The 12,709-nt window shown below is 29.5% G+C and overlaps 2 protein-coding genes across 4 annotated transcripts; one reads left to right on the forward strand and one right to left on the reverse strand.

The window, feature by feature from the left end:
* The first annotated feature begins 881 nt into the window (after window positions 1–881).
* Window positions 882–9,244, forward strand: LOC132942085 (protein toll-like). Its single transcript, XM_061010389.1, has 4 exons — window positions 882–1,955; window positions 4,295–6,317; window positions 8,007–8,165; window positions 8,253–9,244. The coding sequence occupies exons 2-4, from the start codon at window positions 4,296–4,298 to the stop codon at window positions 8,997–8,999; spliced, it is 2,928 nt and encodes a 975-aa protein (XP_060866372.1). The 5' UTR covers window positions 882–1,955; window position 4,295; the 3' UTR covers window positions 9,000–9,244.
* Window positions 9,245–9,391: 147 nt separating this feature from the next.
* On the reverse strand, window positions 9,392–12,481 carry LOC132942086 (uncharacterized). 3 transcript variants are annotated; one of them, XM_061010392.1, is made up of 3 exons: window positions 12,238–12,481; window positions 11,876–12,139; window positions 9,392–10,890 (listed from the first exon to the last, which is right to left on the reverse strand). In XM_061010392.1, the coding sequence occupies exons 2-3, from the start codon at window positions 12,126–12,128 to the stop codon at window positions 10,070–10,072; spliced, it is 1,074 nt and encodes a 357-aa protein (XP_060866375.1). In that variant the 5' UTR covers window positions 12,129–12,139; window positions 12,238–12,481; the 3' UTR covers window positions 9,392–10,069. The 3 variants fall into 3 exon arrangements, with proteins under 3 accessions (XP_060866375.1, XP_060866374.1, XP_060866373.1); XM_061010391.1 differs by having other exon boundaries at window positions 11,876–12,142; XM_061010390.1 differs by having other exon boundaries at window positions 11,876–12,481.
* Between the last annotated feature and the right edge of the window lie 228 nt (window positions 12,482–12,709).

The following is a 12,709-nucleotide window of genomic DNA, read 5'->3' on the forward strand; positions in this document are numbered from 1 at the left end:
ATATTTTGGTACTCCATCTGCTCCCTTTCGAAAACCGCATTTCAGTCCGAGATCATCTAGCTGTAACTTTTTCGTAGTATCTCTTTGTAGTGTACACCTTGTATGTACCGCATTATATTACACTATTATAGACTATAGTATAAGACCATGTGGATCCCCCATACACCCCATGGGTTGATTGAGAGCTTTATTATTTTTAATTTTTATCATTTCGAGAATTCTGAAAGCGAGGCTAATGCATGTATGCAGCGATCCCGAAGTCGTATACAGTCATAAATTTGTACGATTAGGTAAATATTATGTTATATAAATATTAGAGGACAGAGAGAACATGAAGAATTGGGGTTGGATAATGGTTCGCGACCGAGTGGCGGTGAGTGGGAATATTGCCATTTGTCGCCAATAAATGTTGCAACGCGGAGCTCATACATAATTAATAAAATGTATATTATTCCCAGAAAAAAAAATAAGCCAAATTATAATATGTAATGTATTTTAATATTATGTATCATTGTACGTTGTATCCATGTTCATGGTTGTATCTTACAGTAATTGGTTATAACCTAAAAATCGTCGGCCGTCACTCATAAGTCATAAATCATAAATTATAATAAATAATGATACATGGTAATGATATCAATATATCACATATTAATATATTATAATATTATTTTTCATAATAATAAATTATGTATGTTATTGAGACGTGTACCGGACAGTGCTTAATATAGTATCATATTATACTCATTACACAATAATATAGTTTCTTATCGAATAAACATTGAAAAAACGACCGACGGCGGAAAGCATTTTACGCGCAGATTACGAGCGTTTGGCTTTCTCCCACTGAACCGGACGCGATAAATGTTGTATATTTTCATCGCCATTATACGAATTACGAATTCACATTGTGTTTTTGTGGTCGTGTGTCTGGACGGTCCGCCACGTTCTCACTCGGTGGCGTAATCGCGCGTGCAGTAATAATAATAATAATAATAATAATATTATAATATTGTTGCAATCCTACGATCTTACACCGCGATACGACCATTATACAAGCACGGGGCGCTTGTTGTGACTAAAACTAATAACTATTATCGCCTGGTGCTGTTATATTTACGGTCGAAACCGGTTGTGCTTCAGAGGGGATCGCTCCATCGCAGATTCGCAGCAGCGCGCGCGAAAGGCCTCGCGTACTCGGTTTTTAAATTTCCACCACTACAACAGCCGAGTGCCGACGACGGCGACGAGTGACGACTGAATAATATTATATTACCTACCTACCTACCTACCTATAAGCGCGGAATAGTGGAATAGCGACGATTCACGATTGACGAAATATTTCACGCGTAGTCACTAGTGACTTCTAGTCGTGCACACGTACCTGTTGTAGTGTAGTGCATATAACAGTGCCGCACACTGTCCGCGATCGTGTAAAATCGTGTCGTCCCGACGGTAAAATCTAACACAATATCGCCAGTTTTGTGTAAATACTTGCGAGTTATTATGACAATTCGACTTCGCTAATTAACTTAATTTTTATGGTCGCTAATCGTTAAATTATAGTCTACCGAATACTGATATCCACCAAGCCGCGTCGTCGTGTTGTGTTTCGTTCGCAATTGTCTGACTAACGCGCGTCTGATCCTTCCAGTCTTCAGTCTTTTCGACTACTTACGTCGCATTTACGTATATCAAACTTATGGCTGTGATATTATTACGATTTACGACGTCTGTGCGGTGTAAAACAGACAGATGACGTTTCCGCTTCAGCCGCCACGCATCTCATTGTCCCCGGAACTAGGCAGGTCTAGTCGGAGGATCATCTTCGCACCAGAACCTCCGCAGTCGTCTTAGGGATGAGTGCGCCACAGTCGTTCCATCGACGGCGATGCCCACATAGAGTTCGTTGAAGCACTGCGAATACCACATTGCGTACCACAGCCTGCTATTAAGTAAGTTTTCCCGACGATTACCTCTGATTATTGTGTTGATATCAGCTATTACCCAATATGTTAATTAGCAAATACTAAATTATTTCTTGTTGTAGCGGGTTTCTGGAGGTCCTCGTGCAGACGCGCGTGCGAGAGACGACCGCAAGTCGCAACCACAATCGTTATATTTTTGTTGATTTTTCGTCTTGTAAAATGTGAATTTAGTTTACGTTAACTAAATTTTTAGGGGTTGGGAGAAATAATATATTTTTATTTTTTACACCCTCCTTCATTTTCAAATAATTTTACAATAATATATTTATAGTTTATACATGTTAACTCATTATAATATAGGTACTGTCTATAGCAGTCCTTGAAATTTTATAGAATTGTTAAATTGGTGAAAATATATCAAATAAGAACTATATATGTAGATACTAGATACCTATCTATTCTTATTGTAATGACCAAAAGGGTCCCTATTACAATATAAATAATTTAATAACAAATCAGAAATTACATAAAACGCACACAGATAAAAATTCTAAACCAAGGATAATGCTTTAAGAAAAACATAAATATTGTATCCAATGAATTAAAACTTAATACAGGAGAGAAAAACAGTAACTTTTCTCCCACTATACAATGTCAAGGGGTAACTTCCTTCTTTCCTTCCCCAGGATTATTTTTATGTGTATAGTTTTCTTTTTAGATAATTCATTCCAGGGTGGTGCAAGTTGATCGTTGATTTGTGTAAATATATGTATTTTTTTTTGGTATTTTAACAGTAGGTAGATAATATATAGTTATTTACAAAAATGTACTATAGGTAAATATATTAATATAACTCTTATTATAATATAATTGCATGTACCTATTACTATTTACTATACAATGCCCTCTATCTATATTCAGTATATGCACTGTACGTCATGTTTTTTTTTTCTCTGTATGTTGCAGGATTCAAAAAAACCACAGGTTTTTAAAAAAAATCCTACCCAGATGGGTTTGAATGGGTAATAATGGGTTTCAAATTTTAATAGGTTTTAATAATTTGCAAATGAATGCTGTTCCTGAAACTTTTTTATTAGGGTAGTTCCTTACAAACCTAACCTATACAAATATATAGCAAGTTGCTGTTTAAAAGTAAAATAACATGTACCTACCTATTTTATAAAAGTTAATATTGTTATTTTTTATTTTGTTAAATTTGTTTTTATATGTTACTAAAAAGTAATAAAAATACAGTTTGTTGGGTTTTATAACTAATCCCGACCCATTAAAACCCAGTGGGTTGAGTTGGACCTAGTACTTCGAACCCTGGTATGTTTATAACAAGATTGTAAAAACATAGAATTTGCTGATACGCAATTATATTAAATTTGATTATCTTTTAAATTACTTTTGTAGTCCTGAACTATTAATAATGAAATTGATTTTTTTTAAATCCTAATATCAAAGTAACCTTTTTAATGTTTGTAACTGTAATTAGGATGTATAGTTTATGTAAATACGTATACATACTATAGAACGGGCTTGTGAAATACATGGCTCATTTTTTTATGGCTTGCAAATAGCAATATTAATGAACAATTAATTTTAAAAAAAATTGTACAAATTTCATTTTGTGTCACAGTTATGTTAGTGAGAGGTATACATGTATCATGTTACTTTTCTGTCTTATCTTCTGATAAACTGTAATTAAAGAAGTATTCTATTTATATAGTATTGTAAATAATGAATATAATAAAAAAATTGTAGGTATACCTACCTGCAATTTTTTTTTTCAATACATTTGGCCCAGTAATTACTTTAAGTTTAACATATCTGCTATAGAATAACCATTTAAAATTAATAAGAAAAATCTATGAGAATAACATAACCATTTGTTCCAATTTGCGGCTATATACAGCATTGTATATAATATAATAAGCGATACAACTTCATGGTGTTTGTCCCTAATTTTTAATTACTATTATATTTAAAATATATTATTTAACAGTGTGTTGATAAGAAAATAATAATATATAACTTCTGTTATCCGTAGCGTTATCTAAATGATTTATAAAAAAAACAACCTTTGATTTATGTACAATTTATACATAATTGAAACCAAATGGTGTACTTGCTATTATAACATACTGAATCGTATATTGTACTTATTTATTATAAATAATCAATAATCCTGATAAAAAAATATATCAATGTGAATTAGAATTTTTTTTATAAACTTCATTGGATATTTTTACTCGTTTTTACTTTGGATGATTTAAATTCATATTAATTTGTTAATTACAAATTCACAATAGTCACCTAAAATTTTATTTATAATTTTATAGCAAAAATGTTTATTTTTTCAGGATGAACTGGTTAATGCACATAATTATACTCCAAGTACTTCTTGGTCAAGTATTATCAAATTTGACGTGCAGAAGTATAAAAAATATTGATAAATGCTCATGTAAGCATGATATTAATGATGAAGAAATAGAAGTAAATTGTGGGTTGTCAACTTTGGAATTCAATTTGATGGAATCCATAATTAAAATTGAATGTAATTCAGATCAAACACAATGGGAACAGAATCTTGGTAAAATTTATATTAATAAGTTACATTACGCAAAATGCCTACTATCCGATACAGGTATTAATCAAACCATCTCAACACTTGGCATTAATAAGGTTCAAAGTTTGAAACTAGTTGCCATGAGACTTAATGGTAGTCTAAAAAATACTTACTTGTCAAATTTGGAGAGCGTGGAGATGTTAGATATTACTCTTACCAAATTAATATTAACCAATGAATCGTTTGAAGGAACACCTCGTTTAACAAAATTATTTCTTAGAGAAAACTACATAGAAGATATACCTGCAGGAGTGTTCAAACCACTTACTCTTTTACAAATATTAGATTTAGGAGATAATAAGATAACCAAAATAAATAGTGATCTATTTTATGGTATTCCATTAAAACATTTGAATTTGGACACAAATTATTTAACATCTTTGGACCTAAATTCTCAGAGTCTGAATAATTTGGATGTAGCCAACAACAGAATTACTTATTTAACTGTTGGACGTCTTAAACAACTTCTTAATTTATCATTAAACAAAAATGTTTTAGTAACAATGCCTGACCAAACATTTAAAAACACTTCTTTAGTGTCAATCAGATTCAACTCTGGTAACTTTACCACTATACCTCAAAGATTTTTAACAAATTTAGACGGATTACTTTATGTTTATCTCACGTCTTTAAACATAGAAAAGGTACCCGAAAATATGATTTGGGATTCACAAAATATTACAAATTTATCATTAGCTTCAAATCGTTTGAATGAACTACCAGTTATGTTTTTTCGGGATGCTGGGAAATTAAAATTGTTAGATTTATCTAAAAATCAAATTGAAAATATCAATGAAGAATTACTGAAATCATTAATAAATCTAGAAACCTTAGATTTATCCAATAATTTAATAATCCAAATTAATGAAAACAGTTTAAAGCACTTAACAAACTTGAAGTACCTCAATTTGGAAAGAAATAAGATAACAAATATTAAACGGGAAGCATTACATTTCCCGAAATTAAAAACATTAAAACTGGCTTATAATAAAATAAGTAACTTGACCTCAAATGTAATATTCTCATTTTATTATTTGAATGCAGTTGAAACTATTGATTTATCAAACAATTTCATAAATTTTATTGATTCTGGTTGGTTATATTTGAATAGGTTAATTAATATTAATCTATCAAGTAACAACTTCACTGTACTCAGAATACAAGATATGAATAATATAATTCAAATTTTAGAAACTAATCTCAACAATAATCCATTAGAAGTAATTGATTTGTCAGGTTTAGAAATATTTGCTAAAGCACAATCGCCATCAGGCAATATCCCGAATCATAGACGAATATATCTGTCCAGTGATAAATTCATTTGTGATTGTCGTAATTATGAGTTTGCAAGATTTTTACGTAAGCAAATGCCAAAAATAGTAGAAGATTACTTAAAAGTTGAAGAAAAATTGATTTGCAATGATGGTTTGGGTACAGAATTTTCAAATGTGAATATCGAAAGTTTAACATGTGACTGGAAAATTGTTGAGGATGTAGACAAGACTGACTGTATTGAGTGTGAGTGTACTTACCGTCCTCATGACAAATCTGCCCTGATGAATTGTTCAAATAGAAATTTAATATTGGCCCCGGAAGTAATAATTTCAAGCAGAAATGTTAAATATACAGAACTGAACTTAAGAAATAATTCCATCACCAAGTTACCAAACTATGAAAATTTTAACATCAAGAAGTTAAATATTGGTTATAATAATTTAAATACCATTAACATAACGCAGTTACCTAAAAGTCTTACGGTGAGTTGATGAAACTAGTTTTATATTAAACAATTAATTTACATTTATACTGTTTTAGATTATGAGTGAAATGGATTTAATTTCAACCAGTACATAGTTTTTACAGTTCTTTAAAATTTTCCTGTAACCTTCCTATTGGTAGAAACTTAAATCTATATTTATATTTTATAGTTAATAATACTTACCTATAATAATGTAGGTATCTGTGAATTAACACAACATACAACATTTTTTATAAATCCAAAGTCATTAACAAGGCTTGAGACTTCTAGTATTTGTATATTTGTTTGAGGTACATAAACAGATATCAAAATAATCTATGAACTTGTTTTATGGCAAAATTCAGAAGTATTCGCTGTATACTGTATATTCACCTCGCCAATTGATGCTGTGTCGTGTGCCCGTTTACAACTTGCCATAGTTTATAAATAAATATATTTCGGTTATATGCCTTTTTCAAACGTACAACATACCAAATTTTATGTTCACAATAATCCATTTCATTCTATTATTTTTATAATTAAGAGTGGATTAACTTTGTACACAATTACAAAGTAAGATTATTATCCTAGGACATTTTAGAGGCTTTTATTGATATTTGAATTTTGAAGCAAGTTATAATGTATTTTTTTTAAATGCTCGTAACTTTCTTTCTAATTAATAAAAGCCTCCAAGATGCCCTAGATAATAGTCTCACCATGACTCGCTCATAAATTTTATAACAGTTCGATTCACCAAAGTTTTAAAAATAACAGAAAATTGAATTACTGTGAAAAGCGACCCATAAACGATCAATATCATTTATATCAATAAAAATTAAAAACCCGTCAATATCAAAACGGTTTTAATATTTTCAACATAACCAATAATATATTGAATATTGTTTTAATTGTAAGTTACTCGATGGTATTTTTAATACAGATTTATAGTTGTAAGCATTTGCAATACCTAATTGTTTTCATTTTTCTAAACTCTGTAGAGCATATTTTGCATTTCTTCAAAGGTATATAATAACGTATGTTTCATAATTTTTTAGTGCCATAAGTATCTAGCCCTGGTCTTTAATATTATTTGTATGAGTTACATGGAGCTTTATGAAATTCTATTCACACTATAGTAAGTCTAGGTTCACTCAGAAGTCAGAATTGTTTATAATACACCACAAACTATAATATAACACAAGATTTTACTTATAAAATAAAGGTTACCAGAGTAACCTGCATGTGTTGTCTCCACTTCTTACAAATGCATAACATAGCAAATTGTATGTTCTAAATAATTAATTTAACTCATGTTTAATAGGAGAGCCAAATTACCTATTATGTAATTTAGAACTATTATATTATCCACTGAAGTTCATAGGTCTTTTTATTTATATTTTAATTATGCATTTTGATAATTCTAAAACTATATTGTTTGTACATTAAAATTTAAATATAAAATAATCTTTGAGGTTCTCTAGAATATATTTTTACTTCTACATTTGATAATAGGTCAATTCACACTAGTATTAAACATAACAGAGTTAAATAAATTATTCGGAATGTACAATTTTTTATGTTATGTGTTTGTAGGACGGTGAGGCAATGCATGGGGATGTACGGATCTCTTAAAATAGCTTTTCAAGTCTAAGGTCTTATTACTTTTTAGATTTTTATGAATACATTTTAAATCCAAGTTTTATTTTAGGAATTACACTTGGAACATAATAAACTTACAATGATTAGTGAGAAGAATTTGACCTATATATTACCCAACTTAAACAACTTAACAATGAGCAGTAATTCATGGATATGTGATTGTAATGCCAAGAATACTGTCAGTTTTATTCACAAATATTCATCTAAGGTGAAACATATACTGGTGCTCTTTAAAAGTTTAAAACGATGAGATATTATTATTAGTATATTATTCTTGTTTTTTTTTTTCAAATAGATTTTTGATTTAGCCAATATAACATGCAATCAATCATCAACTCTGTTAGTTGACCTGAATGAGGAAAAAGTATGTCAAGAAGAATTAAATACTGCCACGATTATCACTGTATTGATGTTTTTAGCCGTCTTGAGTTCAGCATTTGGTTTAGGTTTGTTATGGATGTTGCTTAGTAACAACAAGACTAAAATCAAAATATGGCTGTACTCTCATAATATAACATGGCCAATATCTGAAGAATCTCTCGACCTGGATAAAAAATATGATGCATTTATTAGTTTCTCACACAAAGACATAGAACTAGTTGAAAAGCATTTAGTACCAGGCTTGGAAGGAGGCAGCTCACCGTTTAAACTTTGTCTTCACTATAGAAACTGGGTAGTCGGCGAATGGATTCCTAATCAAATTTCTCGTTCAATTGATGAATCTCGAAGAACTATTATTGTATTATCAAAAAATTATTTGGAGAGTGTTTGGGGTCTTACAGAGTTCAGGACAGCTTATTCCAGTGCTCTGAACGAACGCCGCAATCGTATAATCGTCATACTTTATAAAGAAATATCAGAGCAAGATTTAGATACCGAGTTAAAAGAGTATCTGTCCATGAATACTTATATTGAATGGGGAGATAGTTGGTTTTGGGAGAAATTGAGATATGCACTTCCGCATAAACCAGCAACATATAACAAAACTAGAGCTAAGAGTACTATCGTACCAGATAAATTAAATTCTCTTAGGTTAACATAACTTTTATTTTATAATCGATAACCTGTTTTAATTATTTTATAAAATGTAATATTTACATATTTTTTTCAGTATGTACATTTTGTGACAGTTATTTTATTTTAAGTTATTTTTTTTATTGTTACAAAATTGAATGTTTATGTCATTACTTGTAATTAAGCACAAACCGTTAAAAAAATATTAAATTGTTAACTGTATTGTTTAGGATAAAAAAAGTGTATAAATACATTATACTTTGTTAACTTTAATTTTGTTGTATTTATATTTATTGTTATATATAATTTACACTAACTTAACAAATATCAATATGTGCTGTGCTTATGTATAATCTTCAATTTTTTATTCAACTTGAAATACTTGGGATAATTTTTTTTACTCAAATTCAGTTTATTAGTAAAAAAAAAAAGTACTTGTTGTCAATTGAATAGAGCGGAGAGAGGTGAGTATCTAATATCTATAAAAAGTTTGAAAGATGTACTGTGTCTTATAATAAATTGAATTATTGTAATATAACTTATAAGTACTGTTATATTAGTATTTAAAGAGTTAAAACTAAAATGTACCTGAAGAATTAATAATTAATTTAAATATAGGTCAATTTTATACAAAATTACAAATATAGACAATCATTAAATAGAGAAATAGTTGTTAGACATTTAATTTAAAAAAATTGTTTTATATATTTCACTTAATATAAAATTAATATCAAATAATAAAATAACAAAAAATCATATATTTGAAATTTTATAATAACAAAGCTTTTGTATAGTCTTTTTATTTATAATCTCACTTATTCTTTAAATAAACTGATATAAACATTTAAATCTTAAAACATATAACATCTTATAAACTTGAATAAACACGAACAAAATTGTCCTAAATTATTAATTATTAGTTGTATACTTGTAACAAAATCTAAAAGAATAAAATGTAAAAAATATCAAGTAAATATAGTTATTTTAATTTAAAAATTATAATTTGCTCTATTAAGATAAAAGAAACAATAAATTAAACAAAATAATATTTTAAATTATATGTATATTAAAACAATGTTAACAATGAATTCTGTTTTATCACTGTTGTTTATTGAATTTATTAATTCTATTTTTATTACTTAATGGACATCTACTAATAGTGTGTGCTTTAGTCCCAGTTGCTTTACAATGTGGACATGTGTACCTTGATAAAAATGGACACTTCACATTCCCTAGTTCATCTTTAACAAAATGTGTTCTATAAACTGATTCTTCTTCACCATTGTTTTTACAAAATGCACAATGTTGGTTATTTGGTAAAAATGGTGCATCAGGCAGCTTAATTGATATTTTTTTAGATGGTGGAATTCTATTAGATTTAATAGATTCTTTTCTAGATTCTTCAATAATATCATAATCAGGTTTTTCAGATTGCTTTGGTTTGGTAGGTTTGGAATATTTGATGATTTCTGCATATGATACAGTCTTTTCATCAATAGGAGTTTCAGACCTAGAACTATCTGAATCAATGCTGTCACTTTTAGTATCATTGTTCTCGATGACATGTATTTTATTATTATTCTCTTCAGGTGACTTTTTAAAATCATTATTATTTTTAGATATTACTTTAATAGGTGTAATAGGATCTTCAAAATCTAATGGTGAACTAGATGCTGAAAATGATTCAACAGAACTAGGTGTTGGTACTAGAATGGTGACTAGTTTATTGGGTAATTGAACTTTAAGAGTATGACTATTTGTTAAATCCCTCAGATTGTTATTGTAATTGTAATTGACACTATGAACAAAAGTATTTTGAGTATGTATTGGTCGTAATACTGGACGATTAGTCCATGGAACTGTAGATTCATTGAAAGATGGCTCTGAATATAGTTCACCAAAATCAAACCAACGGGATTCTGTTAATTTAGATATAAATTATTAGTGTATTTAATACATTAGGTATAACATAAATTAATTTAAATTGTGTTTGTAATTTATCAGTACATAGAGAATAAGCTAGTTTTATCACACAATAAATAATAATTAATTTGATTGATAGCTCTAAAATATACATAGTATAAGAAAGTATTAATGTATTATTATGTCATAATGTAAACTTTAAGAGTAGCTGATGATTATTCTAATATTTTCAGTATTAGGTAAAAAGACAAGTATCCAGATACTTTATTAACTTTTATCTGAGGTTGTAGTAACTTGTACATTTATAATAAGTACAGCATATTCTCATAAAATCTCAATTACTTACAAGTATACGCAAAATTTTCAATTGGTGGGGGGGACTTGAAAATTATTAATTACAATTTTATTTTTATTTTATATACACAAATAATTTCAGACGTTTAGGGAGGTATTTGAAAGAGTTTGTACAATTTCAACTTCTAAACTTTTCTTGTTTTTGGTAGAATGTTGGTTCTAGTTGGTACTTGGTCAACATTTAAAAATTCTCAGTACCTACTTAATTTTTGAAATAATTGAGAAAAAAAATTTAAATATTTTTATATCATTATTAAAAAAAATTATTTGATAATATTGGTTAGACCATCGCTAGTAATATTTACAGTAATCGTTTGGGGAGGAATTTGAATATTGTATAGGTAGATCCGTGGTGGGTGGCCAGTTGGGGTGATATGGCAAATTTGTAAGCAAACTCATTTAGGCTTAATTATTTTAAGAATATGTTATACTTTAACCCACCCAATGTAAATCATTTTTTAAAAATAAGATGAAGACTTTTGAAAAAACATGTACCTAAAATAGATCTATTTGCCCAAAGTAAATAACGACAGTTCGGAATGTAGGAAACAAAATAAATCTAATTACACCTAATAATACTTATTCAAATTGTAATCGTTAGGCGCAACAATAGGTTACAATACTCACTGTAATAGTTCACGTGCATTTCGGCGATGTTCATTATGTCGTCGTAGAACGACGAGCTCATACACATGTTTGGGAAACGTTTCGAGTAGTAAAACGCCATTTTGCGTGAGTTGCCGGACCGTTCGGTGTTCTCTCTGGAAACTCTGTTGAGGAACCGGAACGGAAACTTCTGTAAGAGCACAGCCGCCCTGTCGAACATCTTTTGCTGGTACGATGACCCATCGTCAAGCATTATTCCGTCGTGAAGGATCATCGTGTGCGCAGCTGCTGTGCACAATAAATTAATATACTATTATTATAGGAACAATACGTAATATTAATTATTATATTATTGTATTTTAATATTGTGATCAAACACTCGCATCGTTATGCTATCGTCGTCAATTACTTCAGCGGCGCCCCGCGAAAAAATATTAGAAAATACAACCAAACTATAGCCGACATCGATAAACACATAAAAATATTCATATATTATAATATATTTATTACGAATGAAATAATTAAACGGGGTTTTTCATAGTATAACAATCGCGTCCGCCCTTCAATGTGAACAATTCTGGTACACATGACGCTTCGAATTAATTGTCGGATTGTCCACAAGACACAATAATAGTAATATGTATGTTTACTTTAGGTAATCATGCTATTTTCGTGCCAGGGAAAAATGTGGGAAATCCCCGCATCTGTTATCACCATAGTTATCACATAATATCGGACACTGGTCTTGCACGGGATTGGGATTCGCCATAGGGGTACTTGAGTACTTGACACTTGTCCCGCGAGTGGCGGGTAGTATAGAAGTCTGTGGCCGTGCATGATACACAGCCACAGACT

Source organism: Metopolophium dirhodum, chromosome 3, assembly GCF_019925205.1.
Source record: "Metopolophium dirhodum isolate CAU chromosome 3, ASM1992520v1, whole genome shotgun sequence".
NCBI classification, from domain to species: Eukaryota; Metazoa; Arthropoda; class Insecta; order Hemiptera; family Aphididae; genus Metopolophium; species Metopolophium dirhodum.

Bases quoted from the DNA above. Each gene is read 5' to 3' on its own strand.
- LOC132942086 (XM_061010392.1), bottom strand. From the start codon at position 12,128: ATGATCCTTCACGACGGAATAATGCTTGACGATGGGTCATCGTACCAG. The intron at 10,891-11,875 runs GTGAGTATTGTA...CTAAATTAACAG, and splicing joins AATGCACGTGAACTATTACA to AATCCCGTTGGTTTGATTTT.
- LOC132942085 (XM_061010389.1), top strand. From the start codon at position 4,296: ATGAACTGGTTAATGCACATAATTATACTCCAAGTACTTCTTGGTCAA. The intron at 6,318-8,006 runs GTGAGTTGATGA...GTTTTATTTTAG, and splicing joins AGTTACCTAAAAGTCTTACG to GAATTACACTTGGAACATAA. The intron at 8,166-8,252 runs GTGAAACATATA...TTTTTCAAATAG, and splicing joins TTCACAAATATTCATCTAAG to ATTTTTGATTTAGCCAATAT.